At 39.2% G+C, this 20,219-nt stretch overlaps 3 protein-coding genes and 1 pseudogene across 4 annotated transcripts; all 4 read right to left on the reverse strand.

Moving 5' to 3' along the window:
- Positions 1–1,835: 1,835 nt before the first annotated feature.
- Positions 1,836–3,925, reverse strand: LOC105187573 (cytochrome P450 9e2-like; annotated as a pseudogene).
- A 491-nt stretch (positions 3,926–4,416) lies between these two features.
- On the reverse strand, positions 4,417–7,700 carry LOC105187571 (cytochrome P450 9e2). Of its 2 annotated transcripts, XM_011148464.3 has the most exons (2): positions 7,276–7,700; positions 4,417–7,185 (listed from the first exon to the last, which is right to left on the reverse strand). In XM_011148464.3, exons 1-2 carry the CDS (start codon positions 7,487–7,489, stop codon positions 5,846–5,848), a joined length of 1,554 nt encoding a protein of 517 aa, XP_011146766.2. In that variant the 5' UTR covers positions 7,490–7,700; the 3' UTR covers positions 4,417–5,845. The 2 variants fall into 2 exon arrangements, with proteins under 2 accessions (XP_011146766.2, XP_025157114.1); XM_025301329.1 differs by having other exon boundaries at positions 4,417–7,700.
- Positions 7,701–14,482: 6,782 nt separating this feature from the next.
- LOC105187743 (uncharacterized) lies at positions 14,483–15,455 on the reverse strand. The gene is made up of 2 exons (XM_025301313.1): positions 15,189–15,455; positions 14,483–14,733 (listed from the first exon to the last, which is right to left on the reverse strand). Exons 1-2 carry the CDS (start codon positions 15,430–15,432, stop codon positions 14,600–14,602), a joined length of 378 nt encoding a protein of 125 aa, XP_025157098.1. The 5' UTR covers positions 15,433–15,455; the 3' UTR covers positions 14,483–14,599.
- Positions 15,456–17,035: 1,580 nt separating this feature from the next.
- Positions 17,036–18,882, reverse strand: LOC112589152 (cytochrome P450 9e2-like). Its single transcript, XM_025301331.1, has one exon. The coding sequence runs from the start codon at positions 18,670–18,672 to the stop codon at positions 17,119–17,121; it is 1,554 nt and encodes a 517-aa protein (XP_025157116.1). The 5' UTR covers positions 18,673–18,882; the 3' UTR covers positions 17,036–17,118.
- Between the last annotated feature and the right edge of the window lie 1,337 nt (positions 18,883–20,219).

Genomic DNA, 20,219 nt, shown 5'->3' on the forward strand with positions numbered 1-20,219 from the left:
CGTTCTGTCAGTATCTCAATGCGCGCGAAACTCTCGACGACGAACGAATTTAGAATTGCTCCTGTATTTACGATAAGAATTTACATAATTCTAAATGTCGTTTCATATACACTTCGCGATTAATCGTGAAGAGAGAATCGAGCGCGTTATTTGAGTGCTGCTCGCATTCAACGTGTGACTGCTAGAGCTCGACGCAATATTTTTCTTATATGCGACTTATCAACTCATTACTTTCATAATTGTGGTGCTACTAGTATTTTGAAATACATGGCGTCGAATATTGAATGGAATATTTCTAATGCAGTTGACACAAAGATGAGTTGCATGAATTGGTGAAACTTGTAGGCGCAATTGTCTACTCAGTTTTTGCAATATCATTGCCTCATTCACTCGATTTCTTATGTAAATATTCAGTGAATAATAATCAACCACATAATAACCCTTCGTGAAAAATAAAATTAAAAAAACAAGGTATAAGGTAATCAACAATTATCTGTTCATGTAAAACTCCAATAGCAAGGGTTTAGGTTCAGGAAGAAATGTATAATTCTGTACAAATTGCTTTGATTTATTTTTAATTCAGATCGGAGACATTTGATGAATTTTCAATATGTGTATATCTTATTTTTATTTGAAACAGAATTATTCACTCTTTTGTAGTGTACTGTATTTATTTTATTTTCATTTTATTTATTTTAATTAAAAGAATATTACAATATCAATGTTACTTTCTGTAAAGCGATAGGCTTTTTTATTTTATCGTTCTTAAATTGAATATTATTTTTATCATATATATATATATAGCCTTCTAATTCGAGTAAAAGAATCATTTCAGTTTTTTGTCACATGTCTTAGTTGTTGTGCATATTATATAATAACTATATATCGTATAAAATGTTATGACCATTCAATTTCAATCAAGACCACGGGAGATTGATCGCAATATTGATCCCGGAATTATAATTCTTATTAATACAACATTTTTGCTAATGTTCGAAGATAAAGCTACCTAAATACAGTCTATAAAGTAAGAGCGTGCACGGGTTAATGTGTAGAAAAATTTATTTTTAATGATTTTTAAGTACATGGATTTGTTGTACTCCATGAGAAGAAAAATGCTATACCATTAATAATGAATCCAGTCACCATCGGCATTGATAATTGCCTGGCATCTCCGAGGTATACTTTCCACTAAGTTGACTGCGTATTCGTTCGGTAAAGACCTCCAAATAAGACGAATTTGTCGTGTCAGCTGCTTCAAAGTGCACACTCTTTTTCATCGAAGCTTGTGCTTGAGATATGCCCACACATTTTCAATGGGATTTGCATCTGGCGACTGCGATGGCCAATCAAGTGTGACGATGCCAGACTGCTCTTTTCACTCGATGCAAAGCTTGCTCCGGTGTTTTGGGTCGTTGTCTTCCTGTAAGATCCAGTTCTCGTTTTTTTTATGAAGTATCGTTCAGCAGTCGGCAACAGACACTTCTCATAAATTTTAAGCATTAAGGTCGGGTTCCGCTTGAACAAATTCATAATTTTTTTTTCCATATTCGGTGTCAATTTGCCTATCGAGCCACGTTCTGGCAAGTCATCGACATTTTTGATCTTCTTATATTGCTAAACCCACTTAGCGACGAACGATTTTGACTTTCCCATGTATTTAGCAGCCACTGCATATGATATTTTTGGTCCTTTGGGGTGGGAACAAAGGAACACAGCCTCGTAGCGCGATGCGTGTGCGGCACTCATGGCGGTTAACGTGTTTCTCAGGTTAGAGTTCGATGCCAACTGAATCTTTTGTGACAAAGCATTCACGACAAAAATTTCATCTATCGGCTCACAAAAAACTAGGACTAGGACGATATTTGAAGCAAACTGCCACTTATGCCGTGCACGCTTTTACTTTACAGATTGTAGAAGTTGAGAGAAAAAAAGAGGGAGAAAGAGCGACTGCTCCATGCCTGACAATCTAATCGTTCAAATATCTGTATAATTCTTTTTGCATTTTTTATTATTATTATTGTTTATCTGTTGTACTTGTATCATTGTTCATCCGATACGAATATTATTTCATTTCAAATATCGAAGTCTCTAGCACTTGTTACGAATAATAAATTTTCATGACTCAGCGGGCCATTGAACGCTTCTCTACGCGTCTCATGTGCTCTTCGTAATATTAACAGCGACGGTGTGATGCGGTTTCTTCCTCGGTATTAGTTTCAGCCAGAAACCATCCTTAGCCTTCATAGTAAAGCCAATCCTAGTTAATTTCAATAAAATCGACGTCTTTTCACACCGTAGGAGGTCACTGTGCCAGCAGGTGGAAAAATAACACCTTTGTTTCCAACAGAGCGAATCGGTTGCCAATACATATCCTGGGGCCTAAGCCGAACGGCAGAAATATCTCAGTATTGAAGATGTGTTTCTTCTGCTCGTCGATAAACCTGTCGGGATTGAACGTCTCTTTGAAGTATTTGGGGTCATGATGAAGCCCATATACTGGTATCCACACGGATTGTCCCTTCTTCAAGATACAGGGTTTGGCACCTGTTAACGTCGACGGCAGTTCGAAATCTTCTTTACACACTCTGTCCAAAATAACGTAGAGCGGATACATCCTGAGAGTTTCATTCACTGCAGCATCCAGGTACTCCATATTGTTGATCGCTTCATACGACATTTGGCCGTTTGTTTCCTCCAGTACTTGGTCAATCTCACTTTGCAATTTCTTACGTACGTCGTCGTTCACAGCCACCTCGTGGGCGGCGAAACACATCAGTGTTGAAGTCCCGTCGAAGCCGCCCAAGAAGAAGATGAAAGCCTGGTTGGTCATGTCATCGATTGTCAGGTCCTGCCTATCTTTCTTGCCCCTACTTTCCATCATCAGCTGCAACATATCCGATCGGGTATATATGTCCCTGCTCTTCCCTGATCTTAATGGTGGTCTCCACGAGGTCTCTAAAGAATTTTGCCAACTTTTTGGGAACGAATTTCAATTTCAAGAGTTTCGCTACCCCGGGGCAAAAACTTGAAAATATACAACTTGAAGAAGGAAATGATACCGAATACACCTTTCATCATCTCCTTTCCATATAGATAAAAGAGATTGTTGGGGTCTCGCATAGAGTCGACGCTGACGCCGAAGGCGCACGTGGCGATCACATCGTTGGTGTAACGCGTAAAATAATCCTTCGTTTCTAACACCTTCTGCTTCTCCGGCAATTGCGCCATGAAATTGGCGAAATCGATGCACAATCCGATATGAGCTTAAACATATATTTCATCTTGCTTGAGGTGAAGGCTGGGCTCATCATGCTTCGCACTTTACGCCATCTATCGCCGCGAAGGGAAAACAAGATTTTGGAGAACATTAGATCTTGGTCATCTTGGATGAAGCTACGATGATCCGAGAACATGTCAAAGTGCTTGACTGTCATGAACCTGATGAGCTCGGGGTCGCGCAACAGCACCACCGGATTCGTCAATTCATACATACCGATATATTTGGCTTCGGGATGCATATCGTATAGCTCTTTCACAAATCCGGCCAGCGACTTCAGACATATGAATATTTGTCCCATGTTACCTACTAACGGCAGAGGTTTCATGTATGGTACGCCATGCTTCTCAAAGAAGTCGAGGTCCTTGAAGAGGAAGTAATAGAGGCCTAAGGCACTCAGGCTATCAGAGATAAAGCGATCACGTACACCATATGTTGATCAGATTTTCTCACTGAACTATACACATCTCATTTTCGCGACATTCTCTTGTGAGTTATCAACGTCGTCAATGTGAACAGAATTAGAGTATTCAATGTTTGTACGGCAAACTTAATTAATCGTGAATGTTAGTTTCGACTGCCGATTAAGCGGAGAAATTGAACGAAGGAATGAATCGGCAACTGCAATGGTCTTCCGCTGGTACTCAACGGCCGACTGCTGCCGCTTTGCGTAAGCTTCTTCATATGTACGAGTTCACAAGAGTTGTTACGTACTTACACAACGAGAAGATAATCGGATATATTGTAGCAAATATTAAGTCGCGTCTAAGTGGTAGTGCTGAAATCTGCTATGCAGATTGATGAAATCAACGAGAACAATCTCTTATAGAAGAAGACGGAAACATGAAATAAAATCTGATCGATGTGAGACAATCTTTGGAAAGAAATTGTTTGCGGAGGGAAATTGATAATTTTTTAATTTATTCGTTTGATTTATTATCCCTTTATTTATTCAAAGTCTTGATAACATTTAACGACTTTATGTGCATATCGCTTTTTTTATTTTAACAAAATATCATATACGTCGTACGTCGGAATCTACATATTACTCGGCAAACATTTATCATACATACAGTCTGTAAAAGCGTGTACGGGTTAATGTGCAGAAAAATTTATTTTTAATGATTTTTAGGTACGTGGATTTGTTGTACTCCATGAGAAGAAAAACGCTGTACAATTAATAATGCGTCCAGTCACCACCATTGATAATTGCCTGGCACCTCCGAGGCATACACTTTCGAGTACTTTCCACTAAGTTGACTGCGTATTCGTTCAGTAAAGACCTCCAAATGAGACGAATTTTTCGTGTCAGCTGCTTCAAAGTGCACACTCTTTTTCCTCGAAGCTCGTGCTTGAGATTTGCCTCACAATACGGCTGAAAAAAACTAGGACGATATTTTTTATTGAAGCCAACTGCCACTTATGCCGTACACGCTCTTACTTTACAGACTGTATATTATCGATTGTAGAGCAAGAATCCTATATTATCACTTGTGTTAGTAATATTAATTTAATTATCATTATCATTAATTTATTAATCACTTGTGTTAGTGATATTAATTTAATCTAACAGATATATCTTTTGTGTCAGGAAAAGTATGTATTTGATACAAATGAACGTTAAAATTCAGTTAATACAGTACAATACGCAAACTTGACCCAATGATCGGGATGTGATCATAACTTTTATCAAACGCAAAGCACGATGATAACTTTCAATTGATAGTTGTAATGGAAGGTGACATCAGCTTTGCACTTATGCCTTTTGTTTTCTTTGCTGCTTCCTTGACGATAAATAATAATTGTGTTTTTGTAAGAAATATATGTTTCCGACGCGAGATATGCTGCGAGATATGCAAATTGTAACAAATGACGTGTCGGATGTAAATCTATTTGGAATTAGCATACATATAAGAAGATAAGTAATAATTAAGAGACAATACATTTGTAACTGCAGAACTATTATTTATTCATTATATTGTATTTCATTACGCATTAGACAGCGTTCTATCTTTCTTTGGTACGTGTTCCGTTATTTGAAAGTGCAATAACGTGCAAAATTGATAAATTCTGCACAGCTATATTTAAAATATATTTAAAATAGTTTGATACCTTGATTTTGAAATAATTTTCTAATATCACTGACAGGAGAAGACGAAAATTGCGACTACAAATGCGCTTTTTGAATACGATTTATTGCAATAGATAGTCCCTCATGTTCCTTTTGTCTTCCTTTCCTTGAAATCTATCGCGTTGCCAAGCCATATTATTCAATCCGATGATACGTACATCAACGTTTCCACGTTTCTTTTCTTTTTTAAAAGAATAAGAAGTATCTGAAACTAATGTTTATGATTCTACATATACCTGAAGGACTATCTACATAGAGCTGAAGGACTATCTATTGCAGCAAACCACATTCCAAACGCACATTTCCACTTTTCAGTCTTTCCCTTGAGATTTCGAGGATTAGCGATTATAAGTGAACTTCTTTATTTATTATTGACTTCATAACTTTTTGGTTTTTTTATTATCAATTTTATTCACATGTAGAGAGAATTTTATTCACATGGATTTCGTTTCTGATTTATTGTCAATATTCATCGAATCATTTACACATGAATCTTCAAGGCCAGGAAAATGCTCCTCTAGATCTTGCGTATAATTTGCGGCGTTGACGACGATGGTGTGATGTGGGTTCTCTCGTGGCTTCACCTTCAGCCACAATTTACCTTCAGTATTTAGAAAAATATTGTGCCTGGCAAACTTCAGCGGAATCTGAGTTTTCTCACAAGGCAAAAGGTCACATCGTGCCAGTAGGTGAAATAATAACAACTTTATCTCCATCAGGGCAAATCGATAACCAATGCACTTCTTAGGGCCCAACCCGAACGGCAGGTAAACCCCGTTATTGAGGATATGTTTCTTTTGTTCGCCAAGGAACCGGTCGGGATTGAATTTCTCCGGTTTCTCGAAATATTCGGGATCATAATGAAGTCCATATATCGGAAACAAAATGCCTTGACCTTTTTTCACTGTGAAGGGTTTCGCGCCTATTAATGTCGGCGGCAGCTCGAATTCTGCCAAACATTCTCTATCAATCAGAGCTGTGAGTGGGTACATTCTTTGACTTTCCTTCAGTACAACATCCAGATACTCCATGTCGTTGATCGCTTCATACGAAACCTGGCCATTAGTGTCTTCCAGCACCTGATCAATCTCGTTTTGCAGTTTTCTCTGTATGTTCTTATTCCCTGCAATCTCGTGCGTGGCAAAACACATTAATGTTGAGCTACTTTCGAATCCAGCGAAGAAGAAACTGAAAGCGTGGCTGGCTATATCCTCTATCGTTAAATTTATGCTATTATCTTCCCGATCTCTACTTTCCATCAACAGTTGCAACATATCCGGCCGAACTATATTGTTTTGAATTCTGTTCCTAATGGAGCTTTCAACCAAGTCCTGAAAAAATTTTTCTACTTTCTCATCAAGGAATTTCAGTTTGAGTATCCGCGTTAGCCACGGCAAGTATCTATTTATGGTAACATTCAGGATGTTGAAGATTTTCACAACAGTTTTATCATTTGCGGTCATGTAGAAAGGATTTTTAGGATTCTGCATGGAGTTAATACTGATGCCATACGCGCAAGTGGCAATTACATCGGTGGTGTAGCACTTAAAGACGTTCTTCGCCTCCATCACCCTCTTCTCTGGCGGCAGTTGCACCAGGAAATTCGTGAAGTCGACAGCGTAGTCGGATATTAGCTTGAACATGGTTTTCATCTTGCTAGATGTGAAAGACGGAGACAGTATTGACCGCATTTTTCGCCACTTGTCACCACGAAGATGAAATAAATTCTGGGACATGAACGGATCCTGGTCATATTGGATGCTGCCGCGGCGATCTGAGAATATGTCAAAGTGCTTGATTGCAATTGACTTAATGAGCTCAGGATCGCGTAACATTATCACCGGCTTGTGGAAGTCATATATACCGATATATTTGGCTCCAGGATACTTGTCATACATCATTTTCACGAATTCACTTATCGAGGTTCTGCCGAAGATCACCTGTCCCATGTTGCCCACCAGTGGCCAAGGTCTCAAATACGGTATGCTACAACTCTTGAACAGGTACAAGTTCTTGAAGAAGAAGTAATAAAGGCTGCAGGCCCCGACTATCAGTGATAAGCCGATTGCGTACACCATGTCGATCGAATCTATTCTCACTGAACTGTCTACACTACCGCGTGATGTTCAATCGAAATATGTTCGTGAGTATAAAGCTACGAGTTTGAAAGCAATTAAAGTCTCCAATAAAATAGCAAACTTAGTTAAATGTTCTTTTATGATGCAATCGACTAAGTTCAAGTAGGTAATACAGCACGAAATATGTAACGCAGCAACAACGTCGTTAACATTGAATGACTAACTGTCCTTCGTTTGCTCATATCTTCCTATATATATTTATATTTTCATGTCATTACGTATGGAATAGAAAATTGTACATGCATAATCAGCAACAAAGAAGTCGCGTATTTGTTATGTAGTTGAACTCAAAATTCAGTTGCACACGTTAATGTAACATACTCTGATATTCAATGCAAAGTACGCGTTTTCAATATTTCATTTGTATTGTAATTTACGTACACACTCACACACTCACACTTACACACACACGCACACACACACACATATATATATATATAGGGTGTCCCATTTTAATCCGGCCGGCTGAATAAAATTCGAGGATATTTTCCAGAAAAAAATGTCAGACAAATGTTGTTCAGTTCTAAGGGGGACATTCGATGCCATCAACAATTTTGACCTCAGGTGAAGGGTTCAGGGTTATTCAAGGTCAACTTTTTTTCTTAAATGGGAACTCCTATTTTTCACATCGGTAATCGATTCTACGTAAAAAAAATGAAACTTTTGTCTGAAGTATTTTTTTTATAACGCAAACTAATTTCACTTATTCAGCCTCCAAAATTGAAATTTTCAAACTTTCTGAATTTTTTGCTCGAGAATGGTGGGGTTTGGGGGGAAATTGCAGAAGACAAAAAGTTCTTGGAATGCTGCAAAGAATTCACTCGAATTTTCGCATAGTTGATCGTGCACTTTTTTCCGCCAATGTTTGGAAAAAATCTTTTATCTCATCATGTCCAGTACCCTCGGCATTAGCATCACCCGATGTGCACCATGTGGAGGTCGCCGATGGGATTTTGCACATCATTGGCCCTGAAAACGGCCGATTGATTGATTATTGAACTCGATCTATGACATCAAGTGCTCAATCTGGTGCCCATTCTGTGCAGTGCACATTTGCACCCTCTGGCGAAAACTGGCTTGAACGTCCCTCAATGTCTGGTACCGTAATGGATTGAAATGCTGCTCGGATCCTTTGTTGTATGTTTTCTCATGTTGTCGGTGCTTGGGCGTAAACTTTTGCCTTTACTGCTCCCCAGAGGAAATAATCGAGAGGTGTGAGATCCGGAGACCTAGGCGGCCATTCATGAACCGGACTGCCGATACCAATCCATCGATTCGGATATCTACCATTGAGGTACCTCCTGACAGGTAGAACACGATGTGGCAGAGCTCCATCTTGTTGAAACCCCATAACCTGTCGCAGATCTAGAGGGATATTTTATAGCAATGGCGGTATCTCATTCTCCAAAATTTCCAAATACAATTGTCCATTCAAATTTTGCTCGTAAAAGATTGACCCCACCAGATGGTCTCCAATTATAACCGCCCAGACATTCACGCTCCTACGCCTTTGTGTGCGATAATCTCCTCGCCAATTCGAATTTTCTTGGACGTAATAATGAGCGTTATGCAGATTAACGCCTCCCATGTTATCAAATTTTGCCTCATCTGAGAAGAGAACTCTATCGAAGTAAAAAGGGTCACGACGCATCTGGTTATGTGCCCATCGACAAAATTCCAAACGTCGTGGATAATCGCCATCTTCCAAACTTTGAGTCAAATGGGTATGGTACGGATGGAATTTGGAATATCTCAAAACTCGATTGGCTGTGGATTTTGGAACACCATACCTTTGTTCAATAATGCGTGTTGAAAGGTGTGGATCCATTCCAACAACAGCCCTAACGCCCAACAAAATATGCTCCCTTGGTCCAGTTTTTCGCCTGCTTCGGCTCAAGAACCTGCGTTCAGCTCGGAGTGTCAGTTCTTGAATAGTGCTTCTACTTGGGGCATGATCATCAGGATATCTCTGTCGATAGAGTCTTGTTGTCATAGATCGAGTTCAATAATCAATCAATCGGCCCTTTTCAGGGCTAATGATGTGCAAAATCCCATCGACGACCTCCATGTGGTGCACATCGGGTGATGCTAATGCCGAGGGTACTAGACATGATGAGATAAAAGATTTTTTCCAAACATTGGCGGAAAAAAGTGCACGATCAGCTATGCGAAAATTCGAGTGAATTCCTTGCAGCATTCCAAGAACTTTTTGTCTTCTGCAATTTCCCCCCAAACCCCACCATTCTCGAGTAAAAAATTCAGAAAGTTTGAAAATTTCAATTTTGGAGGCTGAATAAGTGAAATTAGTTTGCATTATAAAAAAAATGCTTCAGACAAAAATTTCATTTTTTTTTACGTAGAATCGATTACCGATGTGAAAAATAGGAGTTCCCATTTAAGAAAAAAAGTTGACCTTGAATGACCCTGAACCCTTCACCCGAGGTCAAAATTGTTGATGGCATCGAATGTCCCCCTTAGAACTGAACAACATTTGTCTGACATTTTTTTCTGGAAAATATCGTCCTGGAATTTTATTCAGCCGGCCGGATTAAAATGGGACACCCTGTATATGTTGTTACGCCCAAGCGTCGTTTTCCTCTCACTCACGATCACCCGCGTAAATAGTAAGCAACACTCCCGTGAACAAATAACAAGAACTCTTTAATATAAACAAAGCTTTGTTCATATCAATAGGTACAAGGTTTATGAACGAGAACAATTATTCAGAGAAAACTCTTAACGTAATTCGACCGGACCGCTCGATCGCTCCACAGAAAGATACCCTTGCTGTCCACAACTACAACAACCGTAACAACAGTTGCTAAGATGAGCGCCGACACATTCCACGTTTGGTAAGACGGGAATATATACGGGAGCGTGACACTGCCCCCGTCTCTTCAAATTGTCATCCCGACAATTCTCTTAGGCAATGTCATCCTCTTCCTTGACTCCAGAGATCTTCATGACTCTTGTCCTACCCTGAACTGCTGCTACAGGTTACCGGACTCCATGAATTCCTGATCTCAATCAAGGATTCTGAGGATCTTGATTGAACTTCCTTCAGAACATCATCTCTATCCCCGTCCTCTAGGAGATGATCAGTCTCCAGGATCTTTTGGGCCAGTCTTCTTGTTCCGGTTTCCTTCAAAGCCTAAGAACTGTTAGCCCTTCTTGAACGCCATCCGAGTCTCTTCTTTCGTCCTTCCAATATTGACGAAGTCGGACAAAACTTCGGACAAAAAGGAGAGGAGTATAACTTCCCCGTGGTCCCTAACATCCTTAAAGGATTTCTTTTTGTCCCCATCTCGGCATTTGCCCTCAGTCCCGCGGAAAAACCACGGGGCCCAAAAAAACCGCGAGCGAGACGATCTTCTTCCATTGAACGACTAACAAGCATATTCCAGTAAACTGGGAATTTTCAGCTTAATTTCCAATCCCATTTTCCTCTTCGAATGTCAACACCATACCAAAACTTCAGAAGCATCCAAGACTTCATCCCGGCAAGAAAAAAAATAGAATTAAGAGTTTATCTTTCCAAAAATGGAGCTATTCTATCTGAATGAACAACCTTTTGCCTATGCCTAGCCGATTTGCGAATTCCAAAAACTACCTCACTAAGCTGCCTGACAATCTCATAGGGCCCCTCCCAATTATTCTGTAATTTCCCTTCCTTCTTTGAGGATTAAATAACCAAACTTTTTGTCCTATTTTGAAATTAATCCGCTTAGCTTTCTGATCATAGCGATCCGTTACTCGCAAAGATTTTAGATTCAAGTGTTCTCTCGCACTGCGATGGATCGCATCCAGACTTTCTCTGAATTTCCAAATATAAAATTCCCTTACGTTACTATCCCTAATCTCAGGTGGATTTCCTCGCAATAAATCCATGGGAACTCGAAGTTCCCAACCAAAATACAACTCCGCAGGAGTAGAACCTGTAGCCTCATGCCTTGACTACCGACAAGCTAACATGCACAAAGGAATCCATTTATCCCAGTCCCTTTGATTTTCTGCCACAAATTTTGACAGATAATTCAAAATTATCTGATGCTGGCGTTCAACCTGACCATTGGACTGGGGGTGTAAGGCAGTTGTTCTAGTCTTAATTCCCAACAAACGAATAATTTCCTGAAAAACTTTCGATTCGAAATTTCTCCCCTGATCAGTATGCAATTCACATGGCACGCCATGCCTAGAAACTATTTCATAAACAAAAACTTCCGCCACCGTCTTAGCCCTATTTTTTAACGGAAAAGCCTCGACTCATTTCGTAAAACAGTCCACTATTACCAGGAGAAAACGATTCCCTGAAGACGAATATGGAAGTGGATCTAAAATGTCCATCTGGATTCTTTCAAATGGAGCACCGATATAGTAAATTTGCAACGGAGATTTATCCTTCCTAGAGGGACCCTTTCTTGCATTACAAATCTTACAGCTACGACACCAATTTTCCACATCTTGCTTACACGAAGCCCAATAAAAATGTTTACGAATTTTATCCAGAGTTTTATTGATCCCGAAATGACCTCCTGTAGGCGTGTCGTGAGCAGCTCTCAAAATTTGTTCCACCTGACTTCGAGGAACTATAATCTGATCAATAACGAGTTTAGTATTTGGAGATTCCCACCTCTTATAAAGAACCCATCCTTTACCAAAAGAGCATCCCAGTAGGAAAAATAAACCCTGGCCGAAGATTCAAGACTGGTCAAGTCCTCACGAAGTGGAATTTCTCCTTTTTCTTTAGCACGTAAAAATACAGAGACCACTGAATCTTCAAATTGTTCCTTACGCCACTCCTCCAGAACATCTTCCTGCAAAACTGTTCGAGCTATTAAGCATTCCTCACTGGATTCCTTTCTAGCTTCCACCTTATCACAATAATTGCAGCCATCTCGAGAACATGGCCGTCTAGATAACCCATCTGCGTTTTGATGCGATATTCCCTTTCGATATACTATCCGTAAATCATACTGCTGCAATCTCTCTAACCATCGAGCTAGTTGTCCTTCCAATTCCCTAAAAGAAGTCAACCAATGTAAAGAATTATGATCAGTCCTAACCAAAAAATTCCTACCGTATAAATAATGATGGAAAGATTTTATAGAATTAACTATTGCTAATAACTCCCGACGGGTCACACAATAATTTCGTTCCGATTTATTTAAAACCTGACTAAAATATGCAATAACCCTTACAACCCCACCTTGATTTTGTGACAAAACTGCTCCTATCTCGTGATTAGAAGCATCTGTATCCAAAATAAATTCTTCCGTTTCAGAAGGGAAACTGAGCACCGGAGAAGAAATTAAAACCTGCTTAAGACAATCAAAAACTTCCTGACTTGACTTTGTCCAAATAAATTTTTCCTGACTCTCAATAACAACGAATTTGTCGAAATCGGTGATGTAGTCCGACATCAGTCAGAACATACTTTTCATTCGGCTGGACGTAAAGGCCAAGCATGGTCTGTGCCTTCCGCTATCTGTTGCGGCAAAGGAAAAAAAGAGTTTTGTCAAACAACGGCTTGTGATTCCTGCCGGAAGAATCTGCAATGATCTGGATACGTGCCGAACTCGGGCTCACCTAGTCTTATCACATACAAAACTGATAAATTCTACATAGACTGATACACTCTAATCTTCCTAGATAAAACTGTGATGATCAGAAAAAATGACGAAATGCTTGTACGCGATTTTTTCGATGGACTCTGAGTCACACAATGTTATCAGCGGCGCAGTAATGTCGTACTCACGTGTATTCTTAGCTTCGGTGTTCATACATTTCCTTTACAAACTCGTAGATTTGATACGCAGGAACATCGTTCTCATGTTACCCACTAGCGGCAATGGTCTTAGGTGTGACATACCATGCTTTTTGAACCACCTCAGGTCCTTAAAGAGGAAGTAATAGAGGCCTAAGTCTCCGGCTATCAGTGACAATCACGTACACCATGTCGATGGAATTTGTTTTTACTGAATTGGAGATTACAGCAATAAACGACATTCTGTGGTTTTATTAATGTGCGTGAATCTGTGGATGTGGATGAATTTACGTGCTTACGCGACGAAGTTACGTAATTCCGAATGTCGTTTTATATACTGATTAATCGCGAGAAGAGAATCGAGCGAGTTATTTGAGTGCCAGTAACACTCATCGGGTGACTGCTTATGTTCGGCGCAATGTTGCTAGTATAAATGACTCATTGAATCATCACTTGCATAATTGATGTTACTTTGGAATACACGGTAGTAAACATTGAATGGAATATTTTCAATACATTGACGCACAAATGAGATACATGAGTTGGTGAGATTTGTAGCTACAGTTACCATATTCACGGCTCCAAGGTCATGCTCTGTATTTGGTGGGACCAGCTCGGCATAGTGTATTATGAGCTGTTAAAACCGACTGAAACAATCACAGGTGATCGTTATCGAACGCAATTAATGCGTTTGAGTCGAACATTGAAAGACAAACGGCCGCAATACAACGAGAGACACGATAAAGTGATTTTGCAGCATGACAATGCTCGATCCCATGTTATGAAAGTGGTCAAGACATACTTCGAAACGGGAAGTCCTACCCCACCCGCCGTATTCTCCAGACGTTGCTCCCTCTGACTATCACTTGTTTCGATCAATGGCGCACGACCTGGTTGACCAGCACTTCCGGTCTTATGAAGAAGTAAGAAATTGGATCGATGCGTAGACCGCTTCAAAAGATGACCAGTTTTTTCAACGCGGGATTCGTACGCTGCCCGAAAGATGGGAGAAAGTAGTGGCCAACGATGGACAATACTTTGAATCATAAATGTATAACCATTTTTTTACAATAAAGCCTGGAACTTCGGAAAAAAACAGCGGAAGCAAAGTTGTATACCTAATAGCTTGTCGCATTGAAACAATTGTTCGATATCACTGAATTGGGCGGTTAAGAAAACATTCTTATCTTTATTATCAAACATTTCTTACTTTTAATATTCATACCATTAATAATAGTTATTAATTTTTATGCAACATGTCCGACCGAATTATGCCCTTCTGGATCTTAATCCTGATGATGGTCTCCACAGCGTCCCTGAGAAAATTTACGATCTTCTCGCTGATGACTTTTGGCTTGAGTAACCCTGCCAGCCATAACACCTTTGATTGATATATGGCATTGTTGAAGATACTGAAAACCTACAAAATAGTTGAGTTTTTTACAGTCAGAGAAGATTCTCTGGGTTCCGCATAGAGTCAATACTGATGCCGTAGGCGCAAGTCGCGATCACATCGGTGTTATAGCGCGTGAAAATGTTTTTCATCTCCATCACCCTTTTCTCCAGTGGCAATTGCACTAGAAAATTGATGAAGTCGACAGCGTAATTGAATATTAACTTGGACATGTATTTCATCTTGCTAGACGTGAAGACCGGAGATGCTATAGACCTCATCTGCCGCCACTTGTCGCCACGAAGAAAGGACAAAATGCGAGTTACGAGCGGATCGTCGGCCATTCTGCCCGTAGACGCGATGATCCGTGAACATGTCAAATTGTATGATCGCGACAGATTTGATAAGCTGGGGATCGCGCAGCATTATCACTGGCATGAAGAAGTTGTACATACCAACATATTTGGCCTCGAAATACTCACCGTATATCAATTTGAAAAATTCGGGTGCTGTTTTCTGGCCAGAGATTAGTTGTCCCATGTTGCTCACCAATGGCAAAGGTCGCACGTATGGTATTCCATGATTCTTGAACTCGTTTGGGTTCTTGAAGAAGAAGTAATAAGTGGCTAAAACTCCGGCTATCGCGAGCAAGGCGCGTGCAGAGGACGAATGTAAAACGAACAACGTCGTTGACAGTAAATGGCCAACTATTATTTCCCTGTGCATGCTTTATCATGTAGGTATGTTCGTATCATTGTTTATGTAGAAAGAAACTACAGTATGCAATGAGATTTATGTCACTTTTATGTTCTTATCTCAAAAATAATTACATATGTTAATATAATACGCTGTAGTCTTTGGAGAGTTTGCATTTTCACTATCTTATTTTCTTCCTAACATAGTTCAGTAAATTCTAAGAACTGTTTGCGAAATATATTGAAATAAAAACACGAAACACGTTGGCATAAAAACTCAAAAATAAAATGGGAATGTATGCGCAACAGACTCTAGTTGCGAAATGACCAGTTTGGGGGAAATGTTGATAGTTCTAACTCTTTTAATCCCACTGAGTTTATTTTTAAAGTGCGCCTACATGAAGTCCTGATCTACAATACGTATCGTAAGTTGTAAGTCGTAAGAATTGGCGAATCACAGTCGATTATTACAAAAGTCGGCTATAATTGGTCAGTTCTTATGGTTTACAGCTTACAACACCTATTGTAGACCTGGCCATAGTGTGAGCACCCTAAGGGTGGGTCTACAATTGTCAGTTGTGAGGTTATGATTGGTACATATGACATACATATGACGTACAACGTCTTCCGATTAATTGTGTGCGCATCCTTAACTCTGTTTCGGTGCTTGATCTTTAAAGACTTTTGATGTGTGTGTCGCCAAATTATATTTTGTTTGCGCGCATATCGTTATCGTATGATAATCTCCACAATATTCTGAAAGAATTTCGCCATCCTGTTGCGAAAAAAATTGGTCGGAGCAACTTTCAGGCCTCATAACTCGCAAAGTACTAAATGGAAAAATAGTTTATTATAGTATTTTGCAAAGCTCTCAAGATAGGCTACAAGAATATGTAGTGAAAAATAAGGAATTCCATTTAAAAATTAAATTTGACCTCCACGTGACTTTGACAATGCTATTCAAGGTCACAATAATATTGTCATGTAATGCGCCTTATAAAACCCTAGTAACTTTGTATGAAACATTTTTTTCAAAAATGTATATTTTTCGAAAAAAAACGCCTGAAACGGTCGCTCTAATACACTCTGTATATATGAAAAAATGAAAACGAGGCAATACAATTATAGACGCCGATTACAATCGCTGGATTATATGTTATTCCGGATTGTATATTATATTTCTTACACCAATTAACGGATAAATGTGCATGCTTTATTCTTCTTTAGGAATTTATATGTTTCGTCTTAACAGCATTCTTAATGTAAACTTCAAAATTAGTGCTATCGACGCAGCTATGTGTAAGTTGTGGCTTTGACGATGAAGCAATTTTCTAATATCATTTTACCCGAGAATTCGCCATCAATTCTATCCGAGAATTATAAAGAAATCTTTTTTCTTTACTATTATTTTTTTATATTTTAATCATTCTTAATATATACCTTACTTAATATATATTAAGTAAATTATATACTTAATACTTAATATATGTATAATATATACCTTAAGATGTATACTTTAAAATTACTTAATATATAAAATATATATGTTATTTAATATATATTAAGTAAATTCTTAAAACTACATTGATTGCATAAGTACACTGTTATTATATATTATTATTTTTATTTACATATGAATATCATTTCACATTCATTAATAATATTGCCCGCATCATTTACATTTAAATCCCCAGAATTCGTAAATAAAAAACAATTCCTATAGATCTTGCGTACAGTTTGCGACTTTCGTGACGATGGTGTGATGTGGGTTCTCCCGCGGTTCCACTTTCAGCCACAACTCACCTTCAGTCTTCAGAAAGAAAGAGTGCTTGGCAAATTTTAGCGGAAGCTGAGTCTTCTTGCAAGGCAGAAGGTCACACCGTGCCAGTAAATGGAATAATAATATCTTCAACTCCATCAAGGCAAATTGATAACCAATGCACTTCCTGGGGCCTAAACCAAACGGCAAGAAAGCTCCTATTTTGTCAATATGTTTCTTCTGCTCGCCAACGAACCGGTCGGGATTGAATTTTTCCGGTTCTTCAAAGTATTTGGGATCATAATGAAGCCCGAATACCGAAACTAACACGGATTCTCCTTTCTTCAAGGTGAAGGGCTTCGCGTCTGTTAATGTTGGCGGCAACTCGAACTCTAACAAACACTTTCTGTCCAATAAAGGGGCGATAGGGTACTTCCTGAGAGCTTCGTTCAGTACAGCACCCAAGTACTCCATATTGTTAATCGCTTCGTACGATACTTGGCCATTTGTGTCCTCCAACATTTGGTCAATCTCATTTTGCAATCTCTTCTGCACCTTCTCATTTTCAGCGATCTCGTGTGCGGCGAAACACATCAAGTTCGAGGTAGTCTGGTTGTCGGCGAAGAAGAAAGTGAATGCTTGGCTGGCAATATCATCAATCGTTAATTCCTTGTTACCATCTCTAGTTTCCATCATCAGTTGCAGCATGTCCGACCGAACTATATCCTTCTGGATTCTGGTCCTGACGGTGGTCTCTATGAGGTCCCGGAAGAAATTCGTAATTTTCTCACTGATGATCCTCAATTTGATTACCCGTGCCAACCACGGTAAACTTTCTGTTACAGCGAACTTAAGAACGTTGATAATCTCTGAAATAACTACATCTTTTGCGGACATGTAAAAAAGATTCTTTGGATCTCGCATGGAATTGATACTGATGCCGTAAGCGCAAGTGGCGATCACGTCGATGGTGTAACGTGTAAAGATGTCTTTCGTTTCCAACACCCTCTTCTCCGGTGGCAATTGCACCAAAAAGTCGGTGAAATCGACAGCGTAGTCGGATATTAGCTTGAACATGGTTCTCATCTTCTTAGATGTGTAGGACGGAGATAATATTGCTCGCATCTTCCGCCATTTGTCGCCACGAAGAAAGAACAAGCCCTGGGATGCGAGCGGATCTTGGTCATATTGGATGAAGTCGCGATGATCCGTGAACATGTCAAAATGTTTGATTGCGATGGACTTAATGAGCTCAGGGTCACGTATCATTATCACCGGCTTGAGGAAATCGTATATACCGATATACTTGGCTCCAGGATACTTGTCATACATTATTTTTGAAGATTCGCCTACCGATTTCTTACCGAAGACTACCTGTCCCATATTGCCCACTAATGGCCAAGGTTTCAAATACGGTATGTTATAATTCTTGAACAGATACAAGTTCTTGAAGAAGAAGTAATGAAGGCCGAAGGCCCCGATTATCAATGACAAGCCGATTGCGTACACCATGTCGATCGGATGTGTTCTCACTGAACTGGATACAATACAGCGTGATGCTCAATCAGAATATGTTCGCGAGTATAAAGCTGCGAATATGGAAGCAAGTAAAGTTTCTATTAAAATGGTAAACTTAGTTAAATGTTCTTTTATGGTGTAATCGATTAAACGCAAGCAAATAATACAGCATGGAGACGCAGCAACTACCTCGTCGACAATGAATGGTCAACTGCTATTAATTTGCATATATCTTGCTGTATATATATATATATATAAATGTGTGTGTACTTCCATGTCATTGCTTATGAAGTAGGAAGTTATACGTATGCAATCAGTAACGAAAGTTATCTAGTATACTTTTTATATTATTTACTCACAATCCAGTTGCATATGTTAATATGACATATTGCGTTATTCAGCTATGCAAAATATACTTTTGCATAGCATATATGTAAATATGTTTTTGCTATCTTATTTGCTTTGTAACATACACACACATACACATACACAGTTCAATGAATTCTAAGAACCGATTGGTAAACATTCTTTATTCATAAAAATGCAAAAACAAGGTACGAAGTCTAATGTGCTAGAAAGAGTCTCCGGAATGAGGGAGAGGTAGTGAAAAGACTTCATATAAGCGTTGAAATAATTCTGTATTTTTTTATTTCTATTTAGTTTTCTAATTTAGGCTTATCTCGGTGCTTGATCCTGAAGAATTTTTCGACGTATGTCAAATTATATGCCAAATTATATGCCGTTTGCATGCATCGCATGGTGATCTCAAGATTCTGAAAAAATTTCGCCATCTTCTTGCGAAAGAACCATAATTGGAACAGTCGTACCAGCCATGGCAAGCATGGTTGTGAAAAGATAACATTTACAATATGCTGCCGGAAGTTGTCACCTCTTTGCCGTATATTCGTATATAGAAGTTTTTCGGGTCATACATAGAGTCGATGATGATGCCAAAGGCGCAGGTGTGACGTGATCACGTTGTTGGTGTAAAGTTCCTCGCCTTTATCATCTTCTGCTTCTCGGGTAACAATAAATTTGTCGAAATCGGTGGCGTAATCCGATATTAGTCTGAACATATTTTTCATCTTGCAGGACGTAAAAGTCAAGCTTAGCATGGTCCGCCCCTCTCGTTATCTTTTGCCACAGAGGGAAAGAGAATTTTGCCAAAGAACGGCTTCTGATTCCCACGAAAGAATCTGCAATGATTCGGATATATGGTATCTCGAACTCTAGGTCACATAGTATTATTACTAGCATAATTATATCATGTATATTTGGGTTCGTTATTTGCATCATAAATTTACTTGCTTGATTGCAATTTACTTAATGTGCTCAGGATCGCGTAGCATTATCACCCGCTTGTGGAAGTCATATATACCGATATATTTGGCCCCAGGATACTTGATATACATCATTTTGACGAATTCACTTATCGAGGTTCTGCCGAAGATCACCTGTCCCATGTTGCCCACCAGTGATCAAGGTCTCAAATACGGTATGCTACAACTCTTGAACAGGTACAGGTTCTTGAAGAAGAAGTA

Source organism: Harpegnathos saltator, unplaced genomic scaffold (assembly GCF_003227715.2).
Source record: "Harpegnathos saltator strain DR-91 unplaced genomic scaffold, Hsal_v8.6 scaffold41, whole genome shotgun sequence".
Taxonomy (NCBI): Eukaryota; Metazoa; Arthropoda; class Insecta; order Hymenoptera; family Formicidae; genus Harpegnathos; species Harpegnathos saltator.

Coding starts and splice junctions, on each gene's coding strand:
- LOC112589152 (XM_025301331.1), bottom strand. CDS start 18,672: ATGGTGTACGCAATCGGCTTGTCATTGATAATCGGGGCCTTCGGCCTT.
- LOC105187743 (XM_025301313.1), bottom strand. CDS start 15,432: ATGCACAGGGAAATAATAGTTGGCCATTTACTGTCAACGACGTTGTTC. Junction 14,734..15,188: donor ATTTTTCAAATTGATATACG/GTGAGTATTTCG, acceptor ACTATTTTGTAG/GTTTTCAGTATCTTCAACAA.
- LOC105187571 (XM_025301329.1), bottom strand. CDS start 7,489: ATGGTGTACGCAATCGGCTTATCACTGATAGTCGGGGCCTGCAGCCTT.